Below are 21232 nucleotides of genomic sequence, written 5' to 3'. Positions count from 1 at the left end.
AAACAATAGCATGCTTGGCATAGAAGAATACCAAATAAATAAACTAATTACATTGTTATGTTGATTTTCTAGTTGGTTTAATAGTTGACCTAGCATGGAAAAAGCATTAGCTGGAAATCTGTTTTGTGTGAGTATTTTATTTTACTTTTTTGAAAGCAGGTTGCCAGTAATGTAAGCAGATGGATTAGCAATGCTTCCCTCTTAGCTACTTAGGCCTTCCTTATCCTGAGGCCAATCAGTCTAATGAAGTAAGCCTCTGTCTTATCCACACTACCAAAGGCAGTGTCCAGCTGGCCCCCAGATCTTCCCTCAGCCTGCAGCCTATGCCTGTTTAAGAGGAAGGGAATCGCAGTGGGTCACAGTGCTGGGATGGGAACCCATATCTATCTAGTTATGCCAAATGAGTTCATATTTGGGCCTTGAGACAGCACTCTGTTTAATAAAAGTCCTTAAATATCAATGGTCAAATGTCAGAAATATGTCATTATTGTTTTTAAAATCTACTCTCAAGATACACTGTCACACTTATCAAATCCTTCTGTGTGTCACATCCTAATGAGCAGAGTAACAACCTTCCTCTTTTTCATTCCCTCAAGTCCCTATCTCCGGCACAACTCACTCTTAGGCACTCTTTAACTGGCTTCCTTCTCTGGCCTAAACTTTGAGAAAAGTTTGGCAAAAGATAAACAGATTAACAGTTAGACAGAGGTTGAAATGTCCAATGTAAATGGATCCCTGAAGCAATAAGCTACATCAGATAGCATTATTGAAAGGTAATATCACACCATATGATGGATGTCAACAGGGTGAGACAAAAGTCGCAGGACACCCTTTTATTTATTTGATATGCTACATGACCACCTTCCCATTGGTAAAATGTGATCCAATATGGTGGCTTTCAACATGTTCTAGACATAGCCTTAATAACAGGCCCCCTCACACATTATTTGTTTTGATATTCAGATACAAGGGTGTCCTGCAACTTTTGACTCACCCTGTGGACAACACTCTTAGACAGCAATAGGGATTAAGTATTTGAGTGTGGACTTACTTCATCTCTTGTAGTTCCTGTCGACTTTCCTCATACTTTCTCTGCCATTCCAGGACTTCTTTTTCCTTGGAAACAATCTGATAATCAGAGAAAAAGCACATGACTTTGACACATGACATACAGAAACAAGTGTCCAGCCTAAAATCATATACTTATCCCTTTCTAGCATAAATATTATCGTTATGATATCACTCAAGTCAGGAAATGCACAGGAGTCAAGGAGCCATGTTCAGAATTCAACACTTCTTTGGAAATAATAGAGTAACTTTCACATGTATTATTATGTACCTCTTCTCTAGCTATCCCCAGTGAGTGGTCCAGGTCTCTGGGTAGGTAGGGGCTCTCTGTTTCACTGTATCCTGTCCGGGAGTACATGGAGCTTTTGGATACACCACTGTCTCCAGGGGATGATACCTCTCTCTGCTGTGTATGAAAAGATGAAGGGTGTTGGGAGATAGAAAAGAACAGAAATTGGAGAGATTTTTAATCAACTGCCTGTACATCCACTGACGTAGAAAAACATCTTCACTCATACATTCATACTAGAAAGATTCTGAACCAAGCCACAAGGCAGCACATCATCTACAGGTCCTACACAGCAAAGCCACAATGCCAATGAGCGCAGGCTCTTCGCTCGCTTTAAAAGCTTCACGCAGTTGGGATGAAGTTTGAGTGTGTGATTGACCAACCACACACAGCAGAGGGGCTGCAACAGGCCAGTGATGCCCAAAGCAAGATGGTCATGAGCAGCTGCTCATTGTGAAAGAACACAGCTGTGGTTGGGTCCAGGCCAGGGAGGGAAAGGACTCGTGGAAGGCTCAAAGAATGACCAACGTGTTAGTGACATGCTGGGAACACATCACAGTTAAAGGAGCAGTATGTGTTTTAATCATGATGATTTCCCAAAAAATAAGAAGCTGTCCTGCTGAAACAAACACTCTACCATTTTTCCTTATCAGAAAAAATCAATCACTATCCTTGACAATAATGTCCCTGTACTTAGTAATAGAACAAAAACACCCTTATAGTAGATGACAGTGGGCATGTAAGCCAGAAGTGTTTACAAATTTGAGAGAAATATTTTAAATGTATTGTCCTTGTCAGTCAAATAAATGCTACAGAACTGTCAGGTTAGTTTGAAAATGCTTGAATATTAATTTAATTGCACAACAAGGTTAATGGTACCTTCAGGCAAAACATAAAAACATAACAAACCTACACAGCAATTCAAGACAGCAAGATGTTCATATACTTGTAAAAGGAAAACACTATTACTATTGTAATTTTCTCAAGCTGATATGAAAATCGATTCATGCCTCATCCTGACTCTGATTGGTCATCAACAGGGTCAGTCTTTCTCTAATTTCATATCTATCAATCAATGTGAATATAGCTCTCAAACAACCTAATGATTAGATCAAATGAATTGGCCTAACAGAGGTGGATTAGGAGATTATTTGAATCAGTTGTAGATTTAGCAGGGGCAGGGGGCCCATGAGAGGAAGCAAATACACAATGCTTGTGGGGGGCAGTGTTGGCTGATTATAGTATTTCAAATAATGCAATTATTGTACACCGGAGGTCCAAAGTTGTTGTGGACAGATCAAAACTTTACACAGACTTATCATAAGCAGCCAGTAGATTTACAAACAGGTTTATCGAAAATGGACGTAAAACCCATGAGGACAATCTGGACAAAGGGGTTATGAGTAAGTAATGGACTTTGTAAAAACAGCAAATTTAACTGAACAGGTGAAATTACGAGTTAAGACTCAGAAAAGCTGATCCAGCTAAACTTCTGATATTACCAACAAAACTAGAATTATACACTACAAGGTATAATAAGCTCAAGTCATGATGAATATCTTCATTAAAATTACAGCTATTATATACAATTTATCTTATGTATTTTCATTGCTCTGTAAACATGTCTTAAAGAAATACAACATCCACACATTCTAACGGCAAGCTACGGTATTGCTAACTGTACCAAAGGTAAAGGACAATGTGGGGTCCTCACCCACACTTGGGGTTTGGGGCTAGATAGTGTACCTGTGAAAACGGGGAAGTTCTTCGACAGAGTTTTACCTCTATCTGAGCAGACCTGCCTGCAGACTTCTAGGAAAATAACCAGATAAGATTTACAGAAAATAACAAAGTAAGAACAGGATCATGTAGGGATCAGTCCTTGCAGTATGCAAAAATAAAGTATGTTAATATCCAAGAAATATGTATGTTAGGTTTAGTTTAACTAGTAAACAAGCTTTTGAACAAACCTAAAGTTAACCTAATGACTTGGATGGACACCAAACTTGAAGGAGTACTCCACTGTTGTATATGCCACATCTGTAGAAAATAGTCAATAATAATATTGAATAGTAATTTGAATCTCCCTGTACTAAGTAAAAGAACAGGAAAACCCTTAGCTCAAAACACAGTAATAAAATGAACCAAGGGCCAAGTGACAATTTGCAATGTAAACATTACATTTAAAGGTAAAAAAACAGCTTTACTTCTAATGTAACATAATAAATGAATATTTGTATTTAGGATGTTAGATTTAGCATTAGATTAGCATGTTTTCTGTTCTTTTCTAATTACAGAGGAATAATTGTCTGACTTATTTGATACTACTGATGTGGCAAATAGAGGTGATGTTGAAAAACAACAAAGTATTCCTTTAAGGGCAATTTATTCTGAGTCAACGGAGAGTGACAGGATAAGCAGAATAGGAGACTTTGTTTTAAAAGTGAGGTTATTAGCCCTGGGAAAGTGTACACAGTTCACAGAGGTTCAACCCAGAGGGAGAAGGGTGAGGAAATTAAGACCACTTGGCTGAGTCTAGTTTGGTTGGGTTAGATTTCTCTCAATCCTCTTACTTTAACCATGGCAGAACCGTTGATATTCCAGCGACGTGGGCTGGGCTTCTTCAGCCGAGACTGTGAAGTGTGCAAGACAAGAGCGTGAGCATGGAGTGGAAATAAAACACATGAGGTGTGAACAGTGTGGGGTGTGAACACTATACGGGTGTAAATGATTTAACCGAGAAAATTTTCACCTGAAACCCACTTATTCAAATGAATGTTTTTCCCAAGAAACATTCCAGCAGTCGGTGAGTCATCTCAACAAACCTGACCTGCATCCATACAACCAGCAAAACTGATCAAGAGTCATGTTTATATAGTAATACATTAGCCATTTCCAGTTCAGACATACAGAGGCCCTGTATGTCTTCAGTATTCCAGTGTGTTAGGGTCAGCTAGTCACATTTGGAATCAGAAACCAGCAAAAAATGTGACAAGGAATTGAAGAAAAGTCTGAATTTGGAGTCTTTTCGGTTTGGATCCGGTTTTTCAGGCAGACTCCGTATTGGTGAAATGCATGAATTATGATGTGAATAATTATGACAAACCAAAAAAAAAAAAAAAAAACACAGCATCTCATGTCACATTAATCTCAATTAGTATGTAGGGCTGAAAGATTAATCATTATTTATTTTGAAATCACAACACAATTTTCGACACAAAAGAGCTGTAGTTTCATCCTGCTTAGTTTTAGGTGCGACAAATCAAGCTGAGATCTGTAAAATGACCAGGTTCTCTTTCTCAAAAGAAACATAGTCTCCTTTGTGCTTCCTTCTGATTTAATTATACCCAAGGACAAATTAACAAGACATTCAAGAGACCTCTTCTTTTTTCTTTTTAAAGTATGCTTATGTGTTTATGTCAGTACAATTTTTTATAGCTCTTTATTTATTTGAAGTTCACAGCTGCCTTAACAGGCCACCAGGTGCACTAGACATAAGGCTTTAGAATACTGAGCCAGAACAACCAGGACGTGCTGGTGTTCCTGGCAAAAAAGGTCTGTACCTTAATGTAAAAAATATTAATTATCTGTAACCGCTTATCCAATTCAGGGTTGCGGTGGGTCCAGAGCCTACCTGGAATCATTGGGCGCAAGGCGGGAATACACCCTGGACGGGGCAATGTAAAAAACATGATTCATGTAAATCATAGCCACACTATTATTCAGTAAAAGGCAGAAGTATTTATTTTACACTAATCGTTCAGCCCTATCTATGATTTCCTAACCAGGCAAACATGCAGGACTGTCAGAAAGCCCTTAGAGGAGACACACCTCTCTCTCTCAAGAGGGTGTCGGTTTGGGAGAAAGCAGCACCAATCAGGGAGCAGGGCTGGGTTAAAGATGTCATATGGCAAGGACCAGGGAGTGAGAGTGGATGTTGTTTCACTCCTGCAATGTTGAGGTAGTATATGGGTAAGCACTCCAACTCACACCAGGGTGCAGTCACAAGGAAATCACCCATGCTTACACACACACTCAGAGCACTACACACTAATATATGCCATGTTCACACACACACACACACTCGTCCCACCCCACCCCGTCCCACCCCACTGCTGTAGGCACACAAACACATACACTGTCTCAGTGCAATACCTGAGGGGAAACAGTGGAAAGAGAAGGGCTCTGAGAGATGTTTTTTGCTACCTGCAGAGCCTCAATCCTCAGGGCTGCGAGCACCAGCTCCTCCTGGGCCGCAGCAGGAGGAGGACGAGGGGGAGGAGAAGGAGGAGGAAGGGCCAGGAATTGGTAGCAACGCGAGGTTGGGGGCATGGGACAAGGAGGGAGAGAGGGGTTAACTCTCACTGAGTTTAACAGAACACACAAACACATACACGTGTACCTTTCAAGGGTTCAAATGAAATCTTCTAGCTCTGTATTTCAAATATTTCTTTTACTACTTGAATAACACCACTGTTTCATGCTTGGGCTTGGGCTAGGAAACTGATTCCCTTAAAATTTATTCTAGTGATTAATACGTAAAAGCAGTCAAACCCAAACATAAAAGCATATTGTAATTTTATAATTTATTATTTCAGAAACCAGCACTTAAATTAAAGTGGAGAAATTCTGTTTAAAGCATAGCTTTAAATCAATATCACCCTTATGTTTGTAGATTACAAAGAATATGTTTCTGTATGATTTAAATTTGATGAGCAGTTATTCTGAGGGTTATGATTTAGTTTTTTTGAAAAGATAATTTGTAACATTTCAATTACTGTACACTAAAATGTACATGTGCATGTTTAAATATGGTGATACAGAAGGTAAATCAAATGTACATGTAATATTAATTGCAAATAATTATACAATTACCTTTACATACCACAGCCAAATGACATTAACTGTAAAAATGTAAAGGTTAATATTTCCAAAGTGATGTGATGATTTACAAATATTGTGTGTCAAGTCTTTTTTCAAGTAGATACCTTTATCTAGATCAGTCTGCATAAGATGTATACATCCTTGCAGAACTCAAAACACTTCATATCTACAATGCATACTTGGGTTGACTTTAGTCTGGAAAAAACTAAAAATACTAAACTGACAATATTTCTGACGAAAACAAAGGTCTATAAGGTGTATATATATATAACAAAAATACCATGATTTGTGTAAATGCATTGACAGAGACATAAACCAGGACAGAGACTTAAATCAAAAGAAAAAACTAAAAGAAATAAAAGCACACTCACACAAGGGTCCTTAAATCCACACAATCACACAAACACATACACACAGCAAAAGAGAGAGGGAAAGAGTAGAATAGAGGGGATTGGCAGGCAGGTCACGTCTACACACCTGCAGTTTTTGGGCGAAGGCTGTGGGGTTGGTCTCTGCCAGGTCAGGCTCCAGGTAGCTGAGGGGGGCAGCTGATTCACTAAGCTTGTCTAAGAGGGACAGATCAGAGGGGTCCGCAGGGCCCTGGGTGGGGGACTGTGTCCAGAGTGGGAGAGGGGATGGAGGAGGAGGAAGGTGTGTGGGTGTGAGTAAAGCAAAGCAAAGCAAGCAGAGCCACAACCTCACTACTGGGTTTTCCTCTTAACCCAAGGGTGAGATTTTTGTTTAACTTATTTGGTTGATTTTTTGTTCTGTTTTGTCAAAAAAAAAATATTAAATTTCTTTTCTTTTTCAGTTGAATTAAGAGCTGATCACCATTACTTCCATAGGCAGCAAGAAATCCTAAACTGTGTCTCCCTCTAGAGGTTAACTATGAGCAAATATAGAAGTAGCGCTTGTGACACCACAAAATACCAAATAACTGACCCTCTCCAAACAATACTGAGATACAGTACTATGATGTGATCTAGCTTGCAGTTGACTGAAGCAATGAATTCAACATTCTGTTAAATAATGAAGACAGTTGCATTAAATTAATTTTCACTTTCATGACATGAATGTGGTCATGTGATAATGTGAAAATACGTTAGTCTAGGAGTTCTGCTATATCTTGACAGTTCATACTGACCGCTCCATCTCGTTCACTGCTCTGAGCACGGCTCTGGGACTGGCTTTCCCTCTTTCGGCTCTTCTCTGAGCTCATGGTTTCGGGTGGTCCGCGGGATGGCAATACAGGAGATTTCCCCTCCGCTGAGATCTGAGCCTCCATTTCCTCAAAACTTCTACACAGACAATAAGACAAATACACATACATCATTGTTGTCAGAATAAACACTGTGTAGCTGGGGGCAGGTTTGTCTTTTATTTTATTATTTTTTGACATAAATTGAAAACTAGCCCTTTAAATTGTGTATAAATCCTACAGTAGCCCGAGCAAAAGCAATAGTACAAAACTATTGAAAATACTGGTCCATTAATGCTTTTTTACTACTATTGTTTGGGAATATGAGGTTTTGATGTGACAGTGAAAAGACTGAAAAAGCATTTAAAAAAAGGAAAATGAAGAGATCCTACAGCAAACTGTTTATAATTGAGTGTTGAAATATGTGTGTATATTTCTTTTACCCTGTGCAGGGAGAGTTAGGTCCCGAGTCATGCATGTTGCAGCTCTGTTTTGAACTGTCCGTCACTGGATCCAGATTTAAGTACAGAGAAGGTTTCTTCACGGAGAGAGGCTGGAAAACAGGAAACATCAAAATGACTCACACAAAAATACCATAAAAGTTTGTTGGCATACTTTGCTTGCTTCTAAATTCCTTGCTTGGGTTTAGATACTCACTGGAGTAGAAGTGCCAATCTTTTCCATGTATTCAATCTCATAATCTGTAACAACAGAGAAAACATATGGAACAATATTAACAACACGGCTAACTGCATGTAAAGAATTACGACACTGTACACAGTGAACAGTTTCTCTGCAATGTAATGAGCTGACTACATAAGTGGGACAGTGTCACTGTAGAGCATCTGTGAAACAAGCACACACAAGCTCAGTCACAAACACAAAAACATAGACACACACATGCTGGTACACTTATGACCTAGTTCAGGTTATATAGAGAGGGCTCCAGGCTAATGCTGGTCCTATTCAAAATCAGACAGTGCTAAAACTCTAGTTAGCTTGCCATTAGAAAAAAGTGCTGGAATTTCAATATTAAATTTATTTCTATGCACTTTAAATATGACACAAACTAATGTAGTACTACACATACCCCTCCCTCCCATATTGACCAGTAGCTAAGCAAATATTTCCAAGTTAATTGATAAAAATGTCATGTTAGATTTTACGGCAGCTTTTGCTATTTTTTCCTGTGTGTTTTAGATGGCCATCAAGATGATATATCATGAGAATTACTCATGAATGTAATATGACAAGTCATGATAGTAAATGACATCTGCACAATGTTATGTAGTTGCTTTTTTGTAAATGTTATAAAGTTCTGTAAGGTTCAATACAGACTGACTAAAAGTTCCTTCTATTTTTCACTTTAATTACATTTCCTGAATTCATTTTAACATTGAGGGCGCCACGGTGATGCAGCAGCTATTGATGTAGTCACACAGCTCCAGGGAACTGGAGGTTGTGGGTTCAAGTCCTGCCGGTGACTGTGAGGAGTTTTGTGTGTTCTCCCTATGTCCGTGTGGGTTTTCTCCCACATACTTTAGTAGGTGGATTTGCGACTCAAAAGTGTCCATAGGCGTGAGTGTGTCGCCCTGTGAAGGACTGGCGCCCCCTCCAGGGTGTGTTCCTGCCTTGCGCCCAGTGATTCCAGGTAGGCACTGGAACCACCGCGACCTTGAATTGGGTAAGCGGTTACAGAAAATGAACGAATGAATGAAGAATGAATTTTAATATTATAACGTGCTTATAATTCCAAAAGCACACTTAGTTCCAAGATAAATAATTACTCTGTGAAACTATTCCACAGTTTTACTAACCCATAAACAGATATAAACGTTCACCTAGCCTACACGTACTTGATCAATGAAATAATAAGGGGCTCTTGCGCATGTACAAATGCACACACATTCTCTCACTCTCATTCTATCCTTCTCACCGTGGCTCTGTGCTGGTAAGTTGCTCTCATTGACAAAGGCTGTGAGGTCAGAGGGTTGAGGGAAGTCCTGGACGTCAGACGTTAGCTCTGCCTCCACATCATGCCGTGCTGTCCACTTCTGGTTAGTAGAGGAGGCCAGTTTCTCTTCATCTGTGGCGTGGTCTTGTGCGTGATCAGACAGGGTCTCAGCCGAGGCATCCTGCAGGTGAGTGTGTGTGTGGGAAATGGTGGGCGAAAGTGGAGAACACACAGGACAACACTGTCATGATATGAGGTGACGGCGAAGGAAAGACACAGATGCTCTTCAGAATAACCAAACAACAGTTTACAAATGTGAGTGTGAAGTGTGTATATAAGGAAATCACACGCACTTGTGCAGACTGATCAGTTACAGGAGTCCTTTTCGGTGACCTCTTCACTCTAAATGTGTTACTGTAAAACAAGGAAGGCATGATGTGAACTAAGCATTAAGACAATCTGTAATAATCAGTAAAAGTTTAAACAAGCTGCTTTTTTCAGAAGAATTCTGGTGCAGTTTTTTTTATTTTAGTTGTCGCACATAGTTTGTGATAAGTGAAATTTAAATTGAAAACATAACTGATTAATTGCTTTGCAAATGCTATTATTTAGCAGTAGCTCCTAATATTCAACAACTTCAGCATTTGAAATATGAATATTTATTATTAATAATGAAATAGATGTGATTAAATACATGTAAATACATTTTCTTTGTATTAGTAGCTAAAAAGACCAGCATTTCACACAATGGATGCTATTGTTAGTGTGTTATGTGTATATATTATTACATTCTTGAATAATGCTTATACTGTACATGGCATAATTTGTATTTATAAATATGGGTATTTTTTAACTTGATTTGTCATTTAACAACTTAATGAAACAACAAATGAAACTGAAATCTTCATTTCACTTTCTAAATGCCTAGTAACTACCGTTCTAAGATAAATATGGTACTTTAGAAATGTGAAAGACCAGATTCCATGTAATTTTTAGTTCAGTCAAAAAAGCCATTAGGTACAAATTATTTTTACTCTTTAACTGCAGATTATCTAATGGGAACATATCTGGTCCTGCACAGTTCTTAGGACTGCCATTTCCCTATCTATTCATCACTGTTTTAAATCCATCCCTGGAAATTCCTTTTTTTTTCAAATATTTTCTTTTAACTTTCTTCATCTGCTTGCAAGTGCATTTATGCCTAATATAGTTACTGAAAAATGAATCATTTTAATGGCCATATTAACAAAAAATGAATCATAGACGTGTACACAGTACTGTATTTTGAATGAATACAGATATTTGGTGTGTGTTTCCCAGTCCACATCTCTGATTTTGCTCAGCACCACATGCTGTTTGTGCTGTACATGTCTGATCCATGACCCAGATACAGTTAATTTTGGTCTGATGTGGTTTACTTTAAAATGCTCACTCACCCGATCAAATGACAGATGTCAGATATGTTAGATTACCTTTCAAATGTCTTTAATCATTATATTTCTCGTCTATCTACTCTAAAAAACTGCTCTGAAACTTAACTGAAATCTGAGTTAAAATAGGATCAAATAAAATTCCCAAAGGCAAAAAAATATTAAAAATGCTTTGTTTAGAATGCAAATTGTGATGCATGTTATTATTACTAATGCTGAATATATCTGTCATCTCTCTACTTACGACAGACAACAGAGAGAAGAAAAGCCACTGGACTTCCTGTGACACGAGAGCAACAGGGAGACAAGCGACAGCAAGACACAGGACAAGTAGTCATGCACACATGAACACAGTCAGCTACACAGGTCTATGGTGGCTTAAAAACACACAAACAAGGAAACTGAGGAATAAACCTCAAGGCAGTGCACTAGAGGGCACAATAACACAATCAGGAGAGTGAGCAATGTATGCTCACATTCAACATTGCCTCACAATGAGCTTGGACTTACGATTTTAGTGGTTTTTTCTTGTTTTTAGCTGGTTTATTCTGGTTGTGATCCTCCAGTTCACCAACATTATCATTGTCATTTTCATTGTCATTGCTGGAGAATTCAAAAGATCCTGCCTTAGGTGGAGAATTCGCCATCTTATTGGATGACTTGAAGGGATCTATGGAGTCGTCAAAGGAGCCTGGTTCAAAGTTGTAGCTTGCCCTGGATTGGCGAGGGGAGTTGGGGATACCTTTGTTTGATGAGAAAGGATTAAAATTAGGATCCTCACATTTGTTGGGGTCAAAGTTGTAAGCTGCTTTAGGAATGGGGATGTCCTCGTTGTCATTAGTGTGTACTGTGGCAGGGACATTGTCTAGCTGCTCCATTTGTGGTGGGGGTGCTTTCTTAATTCCCAGTTTTGGTTTTCTGAGGGGCATCTTGGCCCCTGGCTTTTTGCCAAGCTTTTTTGGTGGGAGAGGGGCGTCTTTTGGCGTCTCACCACTCTCCTCAGAGTAATCAAACTCCAGTCTGACAGGTTGCCGCTTGGTGATTGGCTGTTCCTCAATACTGACAGGTTGCTCTGTGGGGAGTGAAGTGAGGACAGCTGGAGTGGGGGGCTCCTCAGTAGGGGCTGTGTGGCTTGTGGGTGGCTCTGTGACAGCGTCAAAGTCAGTTTTTCTACCCAAAACAGGAGAGTTTGCAATCTTGCTCCCACCTGTGCGAAATGGGTCGATATTTTCAAAGTTTTCTGGGTCCCATTTGTAGTTAGCACTGGGAGGGATAGGGGAATCCTGGTCGGAGATGACTGGAATCGTTTCCTGGGTCTCTGTGGTCACTGGTGCAAGCACAGGGGTGCTTTCCTCAGCTAAAAGTGGTGGGCTCTCAAGTCTAGTCTTGATTTTGCTCTTCCTGAGTGTGCCTGCTGGGCTGGGGCTGGGGCTGGGTGAAGCTGGGGGGTACTCTTTCTCGTCCTGGGTCTGTAGAGGGCTCTCGGCACGGGGCTTTCCCTTCTTTGTTACCTCTGGTGTACTGCTGGAAGAGCCAGTTCTGGAGGTGGCACTCTCAGGGTTAGAGTTCTGCCTGGATAGAGGTTTCTTCTTCAGGGACCCGGGCCGAGACTTTTTAACCCTGCGGAGGGTCCCTGGGGCACTCTCTGTGCCTACACTGAAGGACTCTGCTCGAGGGTGAATGGATTTATCAGTAATGCCTCCTGCAGGCTGGTCTCCAGGGCTGCAGGAGTCTAACTCCCCAGACTGGAGACTGAGTGAGCGGCTTAAAGGTGTACGACTCTGTTGGGCAGACGGGCTTGAACAAAAATCAGATGCTGGGAAGGGGTCAGCTGCGAGTATGTGCTCAAGGTTATAAGTGCCACTGCTGGCTATGGGCTTGTCTTCATCAAAGACAATGGAGAGGGAGTGACTGAGAGTTGGGGAAGAAGGAGCAGCAAGCACATCACTGACTGATTCATCAAATGCAGAGGTTGTGCCAAGACAGGAGTCTGGAAAATAAATTGTTTATTATACTTTAAAAAATGTTTTCTTACAGCAAAAACTGAAAGGACTATGCATGCCAATGTTATTTCAATCATTAACTCTATTTGACTGTAATGTAAGCCATCTTTAATAATTAAAGCTTTTGCATTTAGTTTGGTACATTTTCTTGTACCATACAAAAATTATTACTCGAGTTTTTCTCTCAGGATTAGTCCATTCTAATTATATCCACCATTAGCTAGGTCTTGCCCTAATCACATGAGGCTAACATAATGGGAGGGTGAGGTTTATCACATGCTTCTTTCAAGAATTGAAGCAAGGAACTACAGCACTTAATCAAACTGCCACGCTGTGTGTTTGGAGGTGAATTGCAGCTGCTAATTTTGTTATGATAAAATAATCATATAGAAACAAAATATATTTTTACAAATTTCTCATATTGTCTCTAGGAATTAAATATTTACAAATGGTTAATTATAAAATTAAATATGCTGATATATTATTTATGCATGTCTTGGGTGTAGCCACAGCTGTAATGGAAATAATGGCACACAATTTGTTTCAATTTAGCTCTCAAGAATAAAAGTAATGGCATGCTTTTTATTTGTTATGCAGGTCATTTGCAGCCTTTGTGTTAAGGTGGATTTTTTCCTCATTTATAATGTGTGCATTATTCCTCATCTCCTCCAGATGGCGCTAGTAAAAAAAAAACACATTTTCTGCAAAACAAAGGCCTATTAAAGGCAACGTACACAATTTAATCAAAAAACACCTTTTATAAAATTCTCAGTGCTCTGTGCTAGGCTTCCTCTTGCTCACAGCTGATGCATGGCATTTTGGAAGTTTATAGACAACGAAGAGGCCTCCAAATATTGCACTGAGATGCAACTGAGATGAGGATATTTCTATATTCCTGCTCCACAGTTGGGTAATATTTACTTATTTTTACAATAAATGGAACTTTGAATTCGGAAGGGTACTAACTGCATGAAAGTAAAAGCACTGACTAAAAACGCAAAGAAGCAAAACAATGAAATATGTGAAATATACGTGAAATATACCGTTCCACATTAAAAGACTTTGCACTTCTGAACAGAAAAAAACCAGGGAACAGCATTTCCCAAAATCATAAATGTTCCCTTTAAGTAGGGTGACCAGATCTGAGATGGTGAAAAAGAGGACATGTCTCCGGGGGGGTGGGTGATGCACTGACGTGCAGACTGAACAATTCAATGTTTACAGAGAAGGTTATCGATCAATAACGGTAGCATTACAGTCGGACCGTGCAATAAGAAGATTTTAGGCTACTTCACCACACCCCCATCTCCTTCAAGCGAACCAATCGGAGTAGGGGAGGGCGGGACTAGTTTGTGAACAAAACGCTTCTCGAAATTCTATGTAAGTTCTAGAAAAACAAAATCCCGGACGTTTGTGAAATTCCGCCCGGACATTTTTTAAGTGTAAAAAAGAGGACATATCCGGGTAAAAGAGGACGTCTGGTCACCCTAGTTTAAGAGACCCATTAAGAGATTGATTAAGGAATCTAATTACAGACAAAAAATGGCAAGTTCCTGATGATTGTAACTGTTTGTATCTGCAACTGACAGAGGTAATGTACAAAGGGCCTTACAGTAATAATTTTGTTTTATTTAATAGGCAGAATTTGACAAGGGTTATATGCTTAACCTGTATCTTGTTTTGTTTCTTCAAATGTGCCTCATATTCATTTGACAGGTATTGCAAACATGTTCTTGGTGTGACCCTAAGCTGTGTTTACCACATTTTTATACAGAACATTGTGTTTCCTCTCATGCTACATCTGACCTGTTTGATTACATATTATCTTTATCATAAATTTGATTACATTTGATTTTTATCATAGATTAGATTTATTGACCTTGAAATGAGGTCAATAAAATAAACTTATACATCTGACTGGTTAACATTTGTGATATAGTAATTTACAGATTTCACAACACACTAGCCAATGGATAAGACATTGGAGATATTGGACATACATACTATCGAAGCATTTAAATTTCTGTTGTTGTGGACAGAGTTATGTTTTTGGGTAGCTGAATATTTGTGTTGACCAGCATTCACCTGTGTCTGTGGAAGGCAGAGTCTGTGTGGGGGGCTCTGGTTTCTCAGGTTGGGGCACTGGAGGGGCTGCAGTCTTCACAGGAGTGGTGGATTCAGGGGTTTCAAAGGCACCATCAGAGTCTGAACTCCTAACATAAGAAAGTAAGAAGAGGTTCAGTTGTCAGTTTTTATGTAATACTGCTCATGTTATATCAGGTGTGTTCAAAATACACTGTGACAAAATCCAAAATTAATGTAAACAAGTGGTAAGCCACTGCTCTTGGAAGACTGGGCTCGAATTCCCTCCCACATCTTTGCATACAAGTATGACTGGACAAGACTCCTAATGTGTAGCATTGGTTATAAATTGCCCTGGATTAGAGAATCTGCCAAATGCCCAAATGTAAAGTTTCTACTTCACCTTCAAACATATTTTTTTAGTGTCAGGAACCAGTATATCACTGAAATGAATACTGATAGTGAAAACAGATCAGATCAACACTGTTAATACACAAAAGCCATCTACATGTTCAATACTACATATTCACAGACATTGAGCTTTATGTACAGGTTTTAAATAAAATTCTGTCTAATTGGGGAAGCATTAAAATGCATTTAACAACCAATTATTTCATGTTGCACACGTCTCAGCATGTTTCTATATGTCTTTCCCTGTAGGATTGGCTAAAGCTGAAAAGGAAAGAGCTGAATCTGCAGCAAGGAGGCGGACAGCGCCGCAGCTCAACCATACATTCAGCCCTCCCTCTGGTTTCCTCTCTCTCTCTTTAAAATATGTCCATGCACATAATCCAACAAAGCCACAGAGGATACAACCCATACACAAGCACATATGTACATGGCCCATTTGCCCAATATAAGCAGCATTATCATCATTTGCACGTAGCCTTTCCAGACACATCTGGAGACCCTCCCAATTCCTAGACCCAAACGCCTGTCCACATTAAGCATGTACTGGACAGTGATCCTCACCTCTGCCTGGCTGGCCCATTTCCAGCCTGGATCATGTAGTCATGTCTGGAGCTCCAGGTAAGCCGCTGAAAGAGCCCAATAGTGGGGTCTCCTCCATCCCCTGTCCCCGAGCCCCCCAGCAGCGTGTCCCAGCCCCATCGAGCCCACTGTAGTGGAGACAGAGCCTGCCACGTACTCACCGCCATCACAGCCACCGGCTTCCCACACGCACACACACTCACACACACCCTCTGCCAGCTCTTCTCCTCTGTTCTGCACTGCTCTCCTCAATTCCGTCTTCCTTTTTGCTATTCCACCCCCTCGTCTGCTTTCGCAATGTCTTTACTACAAGTCTTTGTCATACAGTAATCTCTGTCTGACGGTGGGCTTTTTTCAAGAGGCTTGTTGTAGAAAAATCACCACCTGCAAGACTGTCCGTTTCCCCCTCACGCACTCTCTCTCTCTCTCTCTCTCTCTCTCTCTCTCTCTCTCTATGCACCTATCTCTCTTCCTCTCGCTCTCTCTCTCTCTCTCTCTCTGTCTGACACTCTGCTTTTCTTCACACTCTAGCTTGTGCTGAGCAGGGAGGTAGATTAAAAAAATACACACATATTTAAAAGGCATGGATAAACATCCTGTTTAAGAACTGAAGACTCTACTCTCTCTTTACTTTACCGTATTCCTCTACTCATAATCTAACCTCAGCCGCTCTTGCTGAATACCAATAAACATATTGATGTTCTGTCCAGGGCAGAGAACACACCCAGAGATTCTGCTGCATAAACCGAAAATTTCACCAACACACACAGCATCTGCTGCTCCTGTGAAGTGACCATTACTGATCTCTCATATACGTTATGATTGTAGAACAATAACTTCATTATTCCCTCATAAAACAACAGAAAATTCTTACACATTTAATAGCATTAATAGCTGAATCTCTCATTTGGTATTTATACAACATTCGTTGAAACTTTCATTAATTCTTCAAAGCTGTAAATGAATAGGTTCAGGTTTACATACGCTGCCCAAGTAGTGATGCAGGTACAGGTTTAATAAGTTCTTTTTTGATACTGCATAAATCCCCCAAAATCTCTGTATTATTAAATGGAGCACATTAAATTAATGTCATCCATTCATTGTCTGTAATCGCTTATCCACTGGGCTCACTGTAAGAACACACCCCGGAGGGGGCACCAGTCCTTCGCAGGGTGACACACTCACACCTATGGACACATTTAAGTAGCCAATCCATCTACCAACGCAAAACACAAAAACTCCTCACAGACAGTCACTCTGAGTGAGACTTGAACCCACAACCTCAGGACCCTGGAGCTGTGTGACAGTAACGTTACCTGCTGCACCACCCTAAATTACTTTAATTGCTATTTTAAATACTTCATTCATTCATTCATTATCTGTAAGCGCTTATCCAGTTCAGGGTCGCGGTGGGTCCAGAGCCTACCTGGAATCATTGGGCGCAAGGCGGGAATACACCCTGGAGGGGGTGCCAGTCCTTCACAGGGCAACACAGACACACACACACACTCACACCTACGGACACTTTTGAGTCACCAATCCACCTACCAACGTGTGTTTTTGGACTGTGGGAGGAAACCGGAGCACCCGGAGGAAACCCACGCAGACACGGGGAGAACACACCAACTCCTCACAGACAGTCACCCGGAGCGGTAATCGAACCCACAACCTCCAGGCCCCTGGAGCTGTGTGACTGCGACACTACCTGCTGCGCCACCGTGCTATTTAAATACTGTTACATTTAAATACTATTTTTTTGTACTGCATACGATATGTATATTTGTCTTTGTACTTGCAAAAGCAAAAACACATCTACAACAGCTAGATTTTGTTTTGAGGTAGCAGTTTTGGAAATGATTTTCCCATGACTATTCTATGTTTAAATAAACTCAGGTTTTCATAATTTAATTCAAGCATAACACACCACCATAAAGCAAACACTGGGATAGTTTAAATGACATGACCATTTAAATGATATGAGCAGCTACTTCTTACTAAATAATGTATTACATTTTTTAAATGTATTTCCCTTTATAAGTTTCTTTTCCAATATGGGGAATATATAAATTAATTCCATTCCTGTTTGAGAGACCCAATTAGTAAATTGTAGATTTTTGTTGCTGTTTGGAATGCTGTTTTGTTGCTGAAATGGAATGCTGTTTAAAAAGAGTTTAATATTATTTCTAAAATTAATCACAGCATTTGACAACTGCCTAGCAGCTTCTATTATATGTGACTATAAAATAAGATTTTCTGTTCTTTTCTAGTCCAAAATAATGTGTTAAAATTATTGTGTAAGGCAAATAACATTACAATATGGAAAAAGCAGAGAAAGCTGAGGCTTAAACTGCTGTCCCCTGTATCTAAGAATCTAAGAGTAAGTGTACAACAAAATCAAAGCAACAGAAATGTGAAATATAAGCATAACTTCAGCATTAGAACAGACCACGTAATAATCAGACTGGTCCTACATAATGATAGCACAATGGAATAGTGAGCTGTATTTTCAGCTGACAGTTGTCAACTAGCTGCACTCAGAAGAACACAGTGCTGCCATCTAGGCAGAGCTACATAAGTTAACTGAGGAGAAGAGTAAGACTATTGATTTGGATCATGCCAAGGGCATTGATGCGCACTCAGTCGCACAAGACCACATGCTGCGTGTACGCTTTGTCTGTGTGAAATAAGCCACGGGGGATTTAGCAACATCTGTGTCCATTTACAATACACATGGGTTAAAGATGGATCCTAACAGTGTGATGCTAGACCATTAAAGGTAGAAATCAATGGGTGGAAGCAAGAAAATGAGATGGGATGGAACAGAGAGGGGTAATAATCACAGAGTATTATTCCTCAGGGCAGGTCAAAGCCAAAGCCAAAGAGTGGTGAAAACCACCTAATCCCTAGATGAACAAAACCTGAAAGATGTTGGGTTGAGAAAACAGGATATTATTCTGAGGTCCTGATCCTAACAAAGCAACATCATTATCATACAGAAAATTATATTTCCTTTGCATCACATATTTTTTACCTTGATATCAATATGACATTCATGCAGGTTTTAAATATGAATCATTCGTCATTTAAAAGCATTAGTTTGGATTGCAGATACTGAATGAATTTTGAAAGCAGAGGCCAACCCACTGCTTCTTTTCATACTGCTGCAAATGCAATGCCACTGAACACCTATGAGCCCAAATGAAGTGTTTTTAAATATTCAACTGTACTGTACAGTGTAACAGTCAAAACAAAACTACCAGTCTCCAAAATGGTACCAAGACATCTTCAAAGTTTAAATTTCCTCCCAGAAAGTCTGCAAATTGGCAAAAGTTATATGATTTTTGACGTAGAGCTTCAAAAGGAAAAACTGCACTCACAGAAAGCCTTTTTTAGTTTCCTGACCTAATGTTTCCCTTTACAAACCAATATAAATAAAGCACCAATAAAGTTATTTAACTGAATCCAATTTATTTCAGTTTTGTTTTAATTACAAATTGTATTATATATCTTTGATATTCATTGCAAACTTCACAATACAAGGTCTAGTATTGCTAAATGTAATCACAAAAGACCTAAAACCATGTTTATTAGCAAGTCTGGTTAGATTTCATGGCCTTGCTGTGTTGATGTTTTAGTGTTTGACAACAATAATGGGGTTATTAGTAACTGTCATGCTCCTTCTGCATTTGTGTGGACATTTCTCGTATCCCTACTAAACAGACTGTTGCCATGGCGACTGTTTCTCCAGCCATATGCTCCCTTTGGGCGCACACTGACAGCTTGCACAAAATCTTGGCTGATCCCACTTTTAGTTCACTCAAAACACAGACTCATTTACACGCATGTCATTATTTAGCCATTTTTCAGCTTAAATACAGGCACTCCACAACATAATAAGGCAGGGTGGATATTAAGTACTGAATTATTACTCTAATATCTGCTGGAGGTATGAGCTGTAGCTCTGTATTACTAGCTTATTTTCCCCTCGAGTGTTTTAAAATGGTCTTTCTCCAGCCATGCATTTACATCTCTGGTGAATGAACGGGGGAGTAGAAAACCAGGAGCAAATCCTTCTCATACTGCTATTTTTTTTCCTAGCAGCTTATTTCAACTGTAAATTGGGGAAGATAGCTGTAATCTACATCAATCACTACTACCTCTATCTTAAATGGCTTGTTTTTTCATTTTGTATTGCTTAGTTGGTGCTTTGGTAAAATGCACAGGTATCGCAGAGTTCCTTCACTGTTCACATTGTTTACACAAGCATGCAGACGAAGAATAGTTGAATATGGGATAAAATGGAATAGAAAGAGATAGAGACAGAGTAGCAGCCATAGAAAAAAAAAACAATGAAAAGATGAGAGAGGAAGTGAGCCAGGCATAGTCGGCATCATCTGCCTGGAAACAGCCAACCTCTCTGGCACACACCGACACACACACACACACACACACACTCAGTGCCCACCACAGAGCTGGAGCGGTCTCTCGAAGCAATGTGACAGATAATATTGAGTGTAAATGGATGCTGTTAAACAAAATCTGCCCTAAAAAACAGAAACAACACCAATTCCTCCAGGGAGAGCAGAAAAAGTGGACCATACCGGTCTGCTAACTCAAAGACCGCCTGTCACAAGAATGACCATTCCTCAGCAACTAAGTCATGGTCATATATCTAGTATGTTTAAAACAGTCATTTATATTCTAACAATTTAATTACTATTAATGATTTGGTCATTTTTATTTTCAACCATTTATAAAAGGGACGTATATTTTAATTTATTTAATAGATTTATTTGTCTGAATGTTTATTTCTTCAAATGATAGAAATGAATGCATCATAGTTATTAATTTAAATGATTCCATATTCTGTTTTATTAACAGTGTATCTAATCTGTAAACAGATCGATGATGTGTTTATCCATAATTGTACAATTACGACTATAACAAATGTATCCTTTTTTCTGGCAGAGGTTGACGGAGGAAGGACATTCACCAGGATTGCCACATAAACAGCTCTTTTATTATTTCTAATTTTGGCTGATCTGTATATTTGGCTGATGAATTAAATCATGTAGGGTAGGTTAGGACATTAAAATTATAACTGAATCATGCTGCTGCAGGGGATTTCCTTTACAAAATATCATAGTACATTTTAGGCATAACACATTGTTCTAAACAGTCAGTTTATCCCTACAATACATTTAAAATAAATTTTATTTGATTAATGTTTTTTAAATATGCAACATATTTTTATTTACAAATGTAAAAATGTCATAGATAATATAAAAATATATTAGGTAATGTAATAAAAATGATTGGATATGTGGTTCAGAT

At 39.3% G+C, this 21232-nt stretch overlaps 1 protein-coding gene across 10 annotated transcripts in view; it reads right to left on the bottom strand.

Annotated features, from left to right (window-relative positions):
- Positions 1 to 21232, bottom strand: part of tacc2 (transforming, acidic coiled-coil containing protein 2) — a 72406-nt gene that overhangs the window by 5565 nt on the left and 45609 nt on the right. For 3 of the 10 annotated variants that reach the window (XM_066678666.1, XM_066678668.1, XM_066678675.1), the window contains 11 exons: positions 14912 to 15039; positions 11334 to 12813; positions 11068 to 11103; positions 9747 to 9807; positions 9376 to 9634; positions 8097 to 8140; positions 7883 to 7992; positions 7386 to 7539; positions 6719 to 6853; positions 1340 to 1474; positions 1052 to 1128 (listed from right to left, as the gene is read on the bottom strand). In XM_066678666.1, coding sequence (XP_066534763.1) covers positions 1052 to 1128; positions 1340 to 1474; positions 6719 to 6853; positions 7386 to 7539; positions 7883 to 7992; positions 8097 to 8140; positions 9376 to 9634; positions 9747 to 9807; positions 11068 to 11103; positions 11334 to 12813; positions 14912 to 15039 — 2619 coding nt within the window. The remainder of the gene's footprint in view (positions 1 to 1051; positions 1129 to 1339; positions 1475 to 6718; positions 6854 to 7385; positions 7540 to 7882; positions 7993 to 8096; positions 8141 to 9375; positions 9635 to 9746; positions 9808 to 11067; positions 11104 to 11333; positions 12814 to 14911; positions 15040 to 21232) is intronic. The other 7 variants (XM_066678667.1, XM_066678670.1, XM_066678674.1 and 4 more) reach the window with 7 other exon arrangements.

The sequence above is a fragment of the Hoplias malabaricus genome, chromosome 8 (assembly GCF_029633855.1).
Source record: "Hoplias malabaricus isolate fHopMal1 chromosome 8, fHopMal1.hap1, whole genome shotgun sequence".
NCBI classification, from domain to species: Eukaryota; Metazoa; Chordata; class Actinopteri; order Characiformes; family Erythrinidae; genus Hoplias; species Hoplias malabaricus.
This window is presented reverse-complemented; position numbering and strand designations above follow the sequence as displayed.